The sequence below is a fragment of the Oncorhynchus clarkii genome, unplaced genomic scaffold (assembly GCF_045791955.1).
Source record: "Oncorhynchus clarkii lewisi isolate Uvic-CL-2024 unplaced genomic scaffold, UVic_Ocla_1.0 unplaced_contig_5119_pilon_pilon, whole genome shotgun sequence".
NCBI classification, from domain to species: domain Eukaryota; kingdom Metazoa; phylum Chordata; class Actinopteri; order Salmoniformes; family Salmonidae; genus Oncorhynchus; species Oncorhynchus clarkii.
The window spans coordinates 55,001-67,500 of record NW_027258410.1 but is presented as its reverse complement, the minus strand read 5'-3'; the positions used below and the strand labels follow the sequence as shown (position 1 = coordinate 67,500).

Below are 12,500 nucleotides of genomic sequence, written 5' to 3'. Positions count from 1 at the left end.
GTCTGGTGTGTGTGTCTCAGTTCCTGTTTGTAGCTCACTGCCTGTGTGTACTTTGTCTGTGAGTGTGTGTGTGTGAGTGTGTGTGTTTGTGTGTGGAGAGAGAGAGAGTGTGTGTGTGTGTGTGTGTGTGTGTGGAGAGAGTGTGTAATGTGCTGTCAGCAGGATTCTACCCAGATCATCAGGAGTTGCACATTGGCTGTCAGGATGAATCTGACTCACCCTCTCCTCCCCCCTCCTCCTCTCTCCTCTCCTCCCCTCCTCTCCTCTCCTCTCCTCCTCTCTCCTCATCCCGCTCTCCTCTCCTCATCCCTCTCTACCATCCTCCTCTCTCCTCTCCTCCTCTCTCCTCATCCCTCTCTCCCATCCTCCTCTCTCCTCCCCCTCCTCCTCATCCCTCTCTCCTCTCCACCCCCTCCTCCTCTCTCCTCATCCCTCTCTCCTCTCCTCCTCCCTCTCTCCTCTCCTCCTCTCTCCTCATCCCTCTCTCCTCTCCTCCTCCCTCTCTCCTCTCCTCCTCCCTCTCTCCTTTCCTCCTTTCTCCTCATCCCTCTCTCCTCTTCTCCTCCTCTCTCCTCATCCCTCTCTCCTCTCCTCTCTCGTGTCGTTGCACACTGCACTCCTTCCGACTCTGTGCTCTCCTTTAGTTTCACACCCCTGTGCACGCACCACACACACACACACACACACACACACACACACACACACACACACACACACACACACACACACACACACACACACACACCCCCTCCCATCACCATGACCCCCCCATCTGTGTGTTTATCGGTTGGCGTGTCTTTTCTACTTGTGAACCCAAACTCCACTGCTGAACATCTGTCTAGGGTAGACTTGTCTTCCCAGCTCTCTCTCTGCCTCTGCGTGTGTGTGTGTGTGTGTCTATGCTTCATCTCTGCATCATCCTGATGTACCACCTGGTTGGCCGCTTCAGTTCAGAAAATTCAAAAAAGGCAGTTCGAATAACAACTGAGAGGAGAAGCAGAATGAATCAGGTCCATCTGATTGGTCTAAATCATGACGGACAGCTCCTCTGGCTAATCTGATTGGTCTAAATCATGACGGACAGCTCCTCTGGCTAATCTGATTGGTCTAAATCATGACGGACAGCTCCTCTGGCTAATCTGATTGGTCTAAATCATGACGGACAGCACCTCTGGCTAATCTGATTGGTCTAAATCATGACGGACAGCTCCTCTGGCTAATCTGATTGGTCTAAATCATGACGGACAGCACCTCTGGTTAATCTGATTGGTTATCTGTCCCAGGTCATATGTGTATTCTCCCACTCTCTCCCCCCCCCCCCCCATCCCTCCCTCCCTCCCTCCCTCCCTGCCTCTCTCCCCCCTCCCTCCCTCCCTCCCTCCCTCCCTCCCTCCCTCCCTCCCTCCCTCCCTCCCTCCCTCCCTCTCTCCCTCCCTCCCTCCCTCCCTCCCTCCCTCCCCCCCTCCCTCCCTCCCTCCCTCTCTCCCTCTCTCCCTCCCTCCCTCCCTCCCTCCCTCCCTCCCTCCCTCCCTCCCTCCCTCCATCCCTCCCTCCCTCCCCCCCTCCCTCCCTCCCTGCCTCTCTCCCCCCCTCCCTCCCTCCCTCTCTCCCTCTCTCCCTCCCTCCCTCCCTCTCCCTCCCTCCCTCCCTCCCTGCCTCTCCCCCCCCTCCCTCCCTCCCTCTCTCCCTCTCTCCCTCCCTCCCTCCCTCTCTCTCCCTCCCTCCCTCCCTGTAACTCACTGCGTGTACAGAGTCCATCGGTGCAGTTCTTGCTCTCCATCATACTCCCACTACAGTGATGTCCTCCATTCCGGGGAGGGGGGGCCTGACACTCCCTGCTCCTCCAATGGGTACATTCTGTCCCACACGCTGACCACTTGGCCCAGTCCGTCCAGCCTCCGTCCACTATAGGGGTCAGAGATCAGGAGTTAGAGGCTTGGATAACAGAGTCTATGGATAACAGTCTAAGGATAACAGAGTATATGGATAACAGAGTATATGGATAACAGTCTATGGATAACAGAGTCTATGGAAAACAGTCTATGGAAAACAGAGTCTATGGATAACAGAGTATATGGATAACAGAGTCTATGGATAACAGTCTATGGATAACAGAGTATATGGATAACAGTCTATGGATAACAGAGTATATGGATAACAGAGTATATGGATAACAGTCTATGGATAACAGAGTATATGGATAACAGTCTATGGATAACAGAGTATATGGATAACAGAGTTTATGGATAACAGTCTATGGATAACAGAGTATATGGATAACAGTCTATTGATAACAGAGTCTATGGATAACAGAGTCTATGGATAACAGTCTATGGATAACAGAGTATATGGATAACAGTATATGGATAACAGAGTCTTTGGATAACAGTCTATGGATAACAGAGTATATGGATAACAGTCTATGGATAACAGTCTATGGAGAACAGAGTATATGGATAACAGTCTATGGATAACAGAGTATATGGATAACATAGTCTATGGATAACATAGTCTATGGATAACATAGTCTATGGATAACAGAGTATATGGATAACAGTCTATGGATAAAAGAGTATATGGATAACAGAGTTTATGGATAACAGTCTATGGATAACAGTATATAGATAACAGAGTATATGGATAACAGTCTATGGGCAACAGAGATTATGGATAACAGTCTATGGATAACAGTCTATGGATAACAGAGTATATGGATAACAATCTATGTGCAACAGAGATTATGGATAACAGTCTATGGATAACAGAGTATATGGATAACAGTCTATGGATAACAGAGTCTATGGATAACAGAGTATATGGATAACAGTCTATGGATAACAGTCTATGGATAACAGAGTATATGGATAACAGAGTATATGGATAACAGAGTCTATGGATAACAGTCTATGGATAACAGTCTATGGATAACAGAGTATATGGATAACAGAGTATATGGATAACAGTCTATGGATAACAGTCTATGGATAACCGAGTATATGGATAACAGAGTATATGGATAACAGAGTATATGGATAACAGAGTCTATGGATAACAGTCTATGGATAACAGTCTATGGATAACAGAGTATATGGATAACAGAGTATATGGATAACAGAGTCTATGTATAACAGAGTATATGGATAACAGAGTATATGGATAACAGAGTATATGGATAACAGAGTATATGGATAACAGAGTATTTGGATAACAGAGTATATGGATAACAGAGTATTTGGATAACAGAGTCTATGGATAACAGAGTCTATGGATAACAGAGTCTATGGATAACAGAGTATATGGATAACAGAGTATATGGATAACAGAGTATATGGATAACAGAGTATATGGATAACAGTCTATGGATAACAGAGTATATGGATAACAGAGTCTGCTTAATTTGTAATGTTTGTCTTCTTGATCTGTGAGTCATAAATACAGTTTGCATGAGGTTAAACTCTGTGTCTGACGTCCATACACCTGTTAATCATTCTCACCTGGACACAGAGTGGTTCATACACCTGTTAATCATTCTCACCTGGACACAGAGTGGTTCATACACCTGTTAATCATTCTCACCTGGACACAGAGTGGTTCATAAACCTGTTAATCATTCTCACCTGGACACAGAGTGGTTCATACACCTGTTAATCATTCTCACCTGGACACAGAGTGGTTCATACACCTGTTAATCATTCTCACCTGGACACAGAGTGGTTCATACACCTGTTAATCATTCTCACCTGGACACAGAGTGGTTCATACACCTGTTAAAACCTGTTAAGTCTATAGGGGCGCTATTTCATTATTGGATAAAAAAACGTGCCCGTTTTAAGCGCAATATTTTGTCACGAAAAGATGCTCGACTATGCATAGAATTGACAGCTTTGGAAAGAACACAGTCTAACGTTTCCAAAACTGCAAAGATATTATCTGTGAGTGCCACAGAACTCATTCTACAGGCGAAACCAAGATGAAACTTTGAACAGGAAATGAGCAGAAATCCTGAAGCTCTGTTTTCAAATGTCTCCTTATATGGCTGTGAATGCAGCAGGAACGAGACTGCCCTTTCTGTGGTTTCTTCAAGATGTCTGCAGCATTGTGACGTATTTGTAGGCATATCATTGGAAGATTGGCCATAAGAGACTACATTTTCCAGGGGTCCGCCCGGTGTCCTTTGTCTAAATTCGTGCGTAATCTTCAATTGCGGTCATTATCTCCTGGGATTCAGGACAGAAAGCACACTTCCACGAAGGATATATCATCGAAGAGATATGTGAAAAACACCTTGAGGATTGGTTCTAAACAACGTTTGCCATGTTTCAGTCGATATTATGGAGTTAATTTGGAAAAAAGTTCGGCGTAATTGATGACTGGATTTTCGTTTTTTTTTGGTAGCCAAACGTGACGCACCAAACGGAGCGATTTCTCTCTCTAAACAAATAATCTTTCAGGAAAAACTGAACATTTGCTATCTAACAGAGTCTCCTAATTGAAAACATCTGAAGTTCTTCAAAGGTAAATTATTTTATTTGAATGCTTTTCTGTTTTTTGTGAAAAATGTTGCCTGCTAATTGCTAACGCTAATGCTAACGCTAAATGCTACGCTAGCTAGCTACTGTTACACAAATGATTGTTTTCCTATGGTTGAGAAGCATATTTTGAAAATCTGAGATGACAGTGTTGTTAACAAAAGGCTAAGCTTGAGAGCTAGCATATTTATTTCATTTCATTTGCAATTTTCATGAATAGTTAACGTTGCGTTATGGTAATGAGCTTGAGTCTGTATTCACGATCCCGGATCCGGGATGGGGAGATCAGAGAGGTTTTAATCATTCTCACCTGGACACAGAGTGGTTCTTACACCTGTTAATCATTCTCACCTGGACAAAGAGTGGCTCATACACCTGTTAATCATTCTCACCTGGACACAGAGTGGTTCATACACCTGTTAATCATTCTCACCTGGACACAGAGTGGTTCATACACCTGTTAATCATTCTCACCTGGACACAGAGTGGTTCATACACCTGTTAATCATTCTCACCTGGACACAGAGTGGTTCATACACCTGCTAATCATTCTCACCTGGACACAGAGTGGTTCATACACCTGTTAATCATTCTCACCTGGACACAGAGTGGTTCATACACCTGTTAATCATTCTCACCTGGACACAGAGTGGTGCATGTGACTCTCTGGAAAGCCGAGCCCTCGCAGAAGGCTCCCCCGTTTAGAGGCGCAGGATTGGTGCAGCTGCGTGTCCGTCGCTGCCAGCCCCGCCCACACTGGGCATTACACTCCGACCACTCAGTCCACGAAGACCAGCCCCCACTCACTGAGAGAGAGACGCTGTCAGACTGACAGAAAATAATATATTGTGTGTGTGTGTGTGTGTGTGTGTGTGTGTGTGTGTGTGTGTGTGTGTGTGTGTGTTTGTGTGTGTGTGTGTGTTTGTGTGTGTTTGTGTGTGTGTGTGTGTTTGTGTGTGTGTGTGTGTGTGTGTGTGTGTGTGTATGTCTTAAAGTGAGACTGAGTGTGTGTGTGTGTGTGTGTGTGTGTGTATGTCTTAAAGTGAGACTGAGTGTGTGTGTGTGTGTGTGTGTGTGTGTGTGTGTGTGTGTGTGTGTGTGTGTGTGTGTGTGTGTGTGTGTGTGTGTGTGTGTGTGTGTGTGTGTGTGTGTGTGTGTGTGTGTGTGTGTGTGTGTGTGTGTGTGTGTGTGTGTGTGTGTGTGTGTGTGTGTATGTCTTAAAGTGAGACTGAGTGTGTGTGTGTGTGTGTGTGTGTGTGTGTATGTATGTGTATGTGTGTGTGTGTGTGTGTGTGTGTGTGTGTGTGTGTGTGTGTGTGTGTGTTTGTGTGTGTGTGTGTGTGTGTGTGTGTGTTTGTGTGTGTGTGTTTGTGTGTGTGTGTGTGTGTGTTTGTGTGTGTGTGTGTGTGTGTGTGTGTGTGTGTGTGTTTGTGTGTGTGTGTTTGTGTGTGTGTGTGTGTGTGTGTGTGTGTGTGTGTGTTTGTGTGTGTGTGTGTGTGTGTATTAAACAGCTTTGGTTGAGATTTGTAATGAGACGCAGAGTGTGTTGCTCCTCACCGTAGACGATAAGCGTGGCGGTACTACTGCGTCTCTTGGCTACCTGGTTGCGTGCCACACAGGTGTAGTTGGCCGTGTCAGAGAGACGGGCCTGTTTAATAATGAGGTCATTTTCTACGGTCATCAGGAAGTTAGAGTCCTGAGACGGATCTATGGTGTCCTCATTCTTCAACCAGTCCACCTGGGGGAGGGGAGAGGGGGAGAGGAGAAGGGAGAGGAGAAAGGAGAGGAGAAGGGAGAGGAGAAGGGAGAGGAGAAGGGAGAGGAGAAGGGAGAGGAAGACATTCAGATAAAATGAAAGGACACAAATACACGAACAAACAAACAAACAACTCATGGGTGGACTCATTAACACACGACAAATACTCATTAACACACGGCAAATGCTCATTAACACTGTCTAGAGGATTGTCTAGAGGTCTGTCTAGAGGATTGTCTAGAGGATTGTCTGGAGGTCTGTCTAGAGGATTGTCTGGAGGTGTGTCTAGAGGATTGTCTAGAGGTTTGTCTAGAGGATTATTTAGAGGATTGTCTAGAGGATTGTCTAGAGGATTGTCTAGAGGGTTGTCTAGAGGATTGTTTAGAGGATTGTCCAGAGGTCTGTCTAGAGGATTGTCTAGAGGATTGTCTAGAGGATTGTCTAGAGGATTGTCTAGAGGTTTGCCTATAGGATTGTTTAGAGGATTGTCTAGAGGTCTGTCTAGAGGATTGTCTAAAGGATTGTCTCGAGAATTGTCCAGAGGTCTGTCTAGAGGATTGTCTAGAGGATTGTCTAGAGGATTGTCTAGAGGCATGTCTAGAGGATTGTCTAGAGGTCTGTCTAGAGGATTGTCTACAGAATTGTCTGGAGGTCTGTCTAGAGGATTGTCTAGAAAATTGTCTGGAGGTCTGTCTAGAGGATTGTCTGGAGGATTGTCTAGAGGTCTGTCTAGAGGGTTGTCTAGAGGATTGTCTAGAGGATTGTCTAGAGGTCTGTCTAGAGGTCTGTCTAGAGGATTGTCTAGAGGATTGTCTGGAGGATTGTCTAGAGGTCTGTCTAGAGGATTGTCTGGAGGTGTGTCTAGAGGATTGTCTAGAGGATTGTCTAGAGGTCTGTCTAGAGGATTGTCTAGAGGATTGTCTAGAGGTCTGTCTAGAGGTCTGTCTAGAGGTCTGTCTAGAGGATTGTCTAGAGGATTGTCTGGAGGATTGTATAGAGGTCTGTCTAGAGGATTGTCTGGAGGTCTGTCTAGAGGATTGTCTAGAGGATTGTCTAGAGGTCTGTCTAGAGGATTGTCTAGAGGATTGTCTAGAGGATTGTCTGGAGGTCTGTCTAGAGGTATGTCTAGAGGATTGTCTGGAGGTCTGTCTGGAGGTCTGTCTAGAGGACTGTCTAGAGGTATGTCTAGAGGATTGTCTGGAGGTCTGTCTAGAGGATTGTCTAGAGGTCTGTCTAGAGGATTGTCTGGAGATCTGTCTAGAGGATTGTCTAGAGGTCTGTCTAGAGGATTGTCTGGAGGTCTGTCTAGAGGTCTGTCTAGAGGATTGTCTGGAGGTCTGTCTAGAGGATTGTCTGGAGGTCTGTCTAGAGGATTGTCTAGAGGTCTGTCTAGAGGATTGTCTAGAGGTCTGTCTGGAGGATTGTCTGGAGGTCTGTCTAGAGGATTGTCTAGAGGTCTGTCTAGAGGATTGTCTGGAGGGTTGTCTGGAGGTCTGTCTAGAGGTCTGTCTAGAGGATTGTCTGGCGGTCTGTCTAGAGGATTGTCTGGAGGTCTGTCTAGAGGACTACTATTAGACTACTAGTACTTCAGAATGAGACTTGAGGAACCCTGATGATTTAGCTGCCACTGTCTGTTGTTCCCATAGAAGCAGAATCTCATTCTAGTTCTGTTGTTGTTTCCTGTTCAATGTTTTGCGTTTGAAAAGCAATAAAAAAGAATTGATTGAAAAACAAAAAAACAGGACAAGACTCAGGATGAGGATGAAGAGTGATGATGAGGATGGGTGCAGAAGGTAGATGGGTACCTCTGACAGGGCACACACACACACACACACATACACACACACACACACACACACACACACACACACACACACACACACACACACACACATACACACACACACACACACACACACACACACACACACAAACAACTAGCCAACGTGCTTCTACACCTGCATTGCTTGCTGTTTGGGGTTTTAGGCTGTGTTTCTGTACAGCACTTTGATATATCAGCTGATGTACGAAGGCCTTTATAAATACATTTGATTTGATTTGACACACACACACACACACACACGCACACGTCACACGCACACGCACACGCACACACACACACACACACAGGTAGTGTACCTCAGCAGGGGGCATGCCCTCGGGAGGTCGACACTGCAGCAACACCTCCTGCTCCAATCTCACCTCTCGACCCAGAGGCTCCTGCTCAAAGGTCTTACGCAGATCTGCAGAGGAGGGTGGGGGGGGGGGGGGGGGGGGGGCAAGAGAGTTAAACTGTTAACACAGTCGAGAGGGGGGGGGGGGGGGCAAGAGAGTTAAACTGTTAACACAGTCGAGAGGAGGGGGCGACAGAGAGTTAAACTGTTAACACAGTCGAGAGTGTGTGAGTGTGTGTGTGTATGTAGAACAGAAGGAGAACGGAGGGGGTTGGGGGGGGGGAGAAGAGGGTTATTTAGAACAGAAAGAGAACAGAGGGGGTTGGGGGGAGGAGAAGAGGGTTATGTAGAACAGAAAGAGAACGGAGGGGGTTGGGGGGAGGAGAAGAGGGTTATGTAGAACAGAAAGAGAACGGAGGGGGTTGGGGGGAGGAGAAGAGGGTTATGTAGAACAGAAGGAGAATGGATGGGGTTGGGGGGAGGAGAAGAGGGTTATGTAGAACAGAAGGAGAACGGAGGGGGTTGTGGGGAGGAGAAGAGGGTTATGTAGAACAGAAGGAGAACGGAGGGTGTTGTGGGGAGGAGAAGAGGGTTATGTAGAACAGAAAGAGAACAGAGGTGGTTGGGGGGAGGAGAAGAGGGTTATGTAGAACAGAATGTGTGTGTGTGTGTGTGTGTGGTGTGTGTGTGTGTGTGTGTGTGTGTGTGTGTGTGGTGTGTGGTGTGTGGTGTGTGTGTGTGTGTTCCATGCATGTAGCTGTGTATCTCATCAACAGTGTGACATGTCAATCACACCCTGGGGGTGGGGGCTGGGGGGTCATATGAAGAACGTGTAACTGAGTGACAAAACATTAAGACCCCCCCCATTTTCACTCAGATCAGCCTCAATTCCTCAAGACATGGACTCTACAAAGTCCAGAACCCGGCAGCATTGCAGTTCTTGACACATTTCAACCCTGGTCTTTTGTCTTGACCCTTCACCCTCTGAATGGCCTCTGAACACGATTCAGGTCTCAAGGCTTCAAAGAAGAAGAAGAAGAAGAAGAAGAAGAAGGAGAAGAAGAAGGACCCGTCTACTCCCTTTCATCTACACTGATTGAAGTGGATTTTACAAGTGACATCGATAAACACACCACACACACACACACCACACACACACACACACACACACACACACACACACACACACACACACACACACACAGTACCTACATGCGATGCGGACGTACGCGCGGCTACTCTTGGTGGTGCCTGCAGAGCTCCAGGCCACACACTGACACCAATAGTCCTCCAGACCAAACAGTTCCTCCACCTGGGTCCTCGATACAGAGATATCCACCTCCCTTACCACCAGGCCTGGGAGAGAGAGGGGAGAGAGGGGAGTGATGGGAGAGGGGAGAGAGGGGAGAGATGGGAGAGGTGAGAGAGGGGAGAGGAGAGATAGGGGGAGAGAGGATAGAGGAGATAGGGGGAGAAAGGAGAGAGGGGAGAGGGGAAAGGGGAGAAAGGGGATAGGAGAGAGGGGGAGAGGAGAGAGACGGGAGAGAGGAGAGAGGGGGAGAGGGGAGGAGAGAGGGGAGAGAGGAGATAGGGGGAGAAAGGAGAGAGGGGAGAGGGGAAAGGAGAGAGGGAGAGGAAAGAGGGGGAGAGAGGAGAGAGAGGGGAGAGAGGAGAGGGGGGGGAGGGGAGGAGAGAGGGGAGAAGAAAGAGAGGGAGAGAGGGGAGATGGGAAAAAGAGGGGAGAAAGAGGGGAGGAGAGAGGGGAGGAGAGAGGGGGAGAGAGGGGAGAGAGGGGGAGAGGTAGCATATGTTTAGGAATTAATAGAAGTGTTTTGAGTAAAAAAAATCAAATTTTATTTGTCACATGCACATGGTTAGCAGATGTTAATGCGAGTGTAGCGAAATGCTTGTGCTTCTAGTTCCGACAATGCAGTAATAACCAACGAGTAATCTAACTAACAATTCCAAAACTACTGTCTTATACACACAAGTGTAAAGGGATATAGAATATGTACATAAAGATATGAATGAGTGATGGTACAGAACGGCATAGGCAAGATGCAGTAGATGGTATCGAGTACAGTATATACATATGAGATGAGTAATGTAGGGTATGTAAACATTATATAAAGTGGTAGTGTTTTGAGTCAGAGTTTTGGGTCAGAGTTTTGAGTCAGTGTTTTGAGTCAGAGTTTTGAGTCAGAGTTTTGAGTCAGAGTTTTGAGTCAGAGTTTTGAGTCAGTGTTTTGAGTCAGAGTTTTGAGTCAGAGTTTTGAGTCAGTGTTTTGAGTCAGTGTTTTGAGTCAGAGTTTTGAGTCAGAGTTTTGGGTTAGTGTTTTGAGTCAGAGTTTTGAGTCAGAGTTTTGAGTCAGTGTTTTGAGTCAGTGTTTTGAGTCAGAGTTTTGAGTCAGAGTTTTGGGTTAGTGTTTTGGGTTAGTGTTTTGAGTCAGAGTTTTGAGTCAGAGTTTTGAGTCAGTGTTTTGAGTCAGTGTTTTGAGTCAGAGTTTTGAGTCAGAGTTTTGGGTTAGTGTTTTGAGTCAGAGTTTTGAGTCAGAGTTTTGAGTCAGTGTTTTGAGTCAGTGTTTTGAGTCAGAGTTTTGAGTCAGAGTTTTGGGTTAGTGTTTTGAGTCAGAGTTTTGAGTCAGTGTTTTGAGTACATTTTGTTGGAAAGTCTATAGGAACTCGTAGTTATGGAGAATTTACAAGTGAGTTAAGCGTTAATGTGAGACTGGTGTGAATGAGATTGTTGTATCTGTGAATGTTTCCGTGTCTGTGAAGGCTGGTGAAATCGTGTGTAATTCTAGTACCCGTGATCTGATCGAGGCTCTCTCTGGTCACATGATCGTTCTGGTTGACCCACTCTCCGTTACACTTGAAGTATATCTGCGTGGCGGGGGCGGCTCTACAGCGGAGCTGGACGGGTCGGTTCTTGACGATGAACCCGTCCTTCGGTTCCAGCTGGAACTCTGGGAGCGGTTCTGCCGAGGCGAAGGAGAACGAGTCCGGAATCACGTCACTGTAGTCGATGCTCTCTGGAGGGGGGGGGGGGGGGGGGGGGTCACACAGACACACAACATGGTCAGGAGGCCTTAATTACTCAGTAGAGGGAGGAGAGAGGACATTAGAGAAAGGGAGTGTATGTGTGTGTGTGTGTGTGTGTGTGTGTGTGTGTGTGTGTGTGTGTGTGTGTGTGTGTGTGTGTGCCAGACGGAGTGCGTGACAGTAGTAATAGTGTGACTGTCCTGACTGAGCCGAGTCACAAAGACCTTTAAGGTGTTGACAGGTTGTAGTGCACACACACACACACACACACACACACACACACACGCACGCACGCACGCACACTCTCATTTCCACTCCTTAGTGGGAGACCCTAACACCCATAAAGGCTGTGTTAGCTGCAGCAGCTCAGTCCCCTTGGTGCCCACCATTACTACACAGTCTATTGCTGAAGCCAGCACACAGCCAGGAGCAGGGTTGGAGAGGAAGAAGAGAGGAAGAGGAGAGGAAGAGGAAGGGGAGAGGAAGTGGAGAGGAAGAGGAGAGGAAGGGGAGGGGAAGAGGAGAGGAAGAGGAGAGGAAGGGGAGAGGAAGAGGAGAGGAGGAGGAGAGGAAGAGGCGAGGAAGGGGAGAGGAAGAGGAAGAAGAGAGGAAGAGGAGAGGAAGAGGCGAGGAAGAGGAGAGGAGGAGGAGGGGAAGAGGAGAGGAAGAGGAGAGGAAGGGGAGAGGAAGAGGAGAGGAGGAGGAGAGGAAGAGGCGAGGAAGGGGAGAGGAAGAGGAAGAGGAAAGGAAGAGGAGAGGAAGAGGCGAGGAAGAGGAGAGGAAGGGGAGAGGAAGAGGAAAGGAAGTGGAGAGGAAGAGGAGAGGAAGAGGAGAGGAAGGGGAGAGGAAGAGGAAGAGGAGAGGAAGAGGAGAGGAAGAGGTGAGGAAGAGGAGAGGAAGGGGAGAGGAAGAGGAAAGGAGGAGGAGAGGAAGAGGAAGAGGAGAGGAAGAGGAGGGGAAGAGGAGAGGAAGAGGAGAGGAAGGGGAGAGGAAGAGGAG

At 47.3% G+C, this 12,500-nt stretch overlaps 1 protein-coding gene across 1 annotated transcript in view; it reads right to left on the bottom strand.

Annotated features, from left to right (window-relative positions):
• Positions 1 to 1,740: 1,740 nt before the first annotated feature.
• Positions 1,741 to 12,500, bottom strand: part of LOC139396882 (netrin receptor UNC5B-like) — a gene marked incomplete at its 3' end in the record, with an annotated part of 14,418 nt that continues 3,658 nt past the window's right edge. Inside the window, exons 2-7 of the mRNA XM_071143805.1 lie at positions 11,267 to 11,491; positions 9,672 to 9,815; positions 8,425 to 8,528; positions 6,087 to 6,267; positions 5,168 to 5,335; positions 1,741 to 1,905 (exon numbers count right to left, since the gene is read on the bottom strand). Of these exons, the coding sequence (XP_070999906.1) occupies positions 1,741 to 1,905; positions 5,168 to 5,335; positions 6,087 to 6,267; positions 8,425 to 8,528; positions 9,672 to 9,815; positions 11,267 to 11,491 (987 nt within the window). The remainder of the gene's footprint in view (positions 1,906 to 5,167; positions 5,336 to 6,086; positions 6,268 to 8,424; positions 8,529 to 9,671; positions 9,816 to 11,266; positions 11,492 to 12,500) is intronic.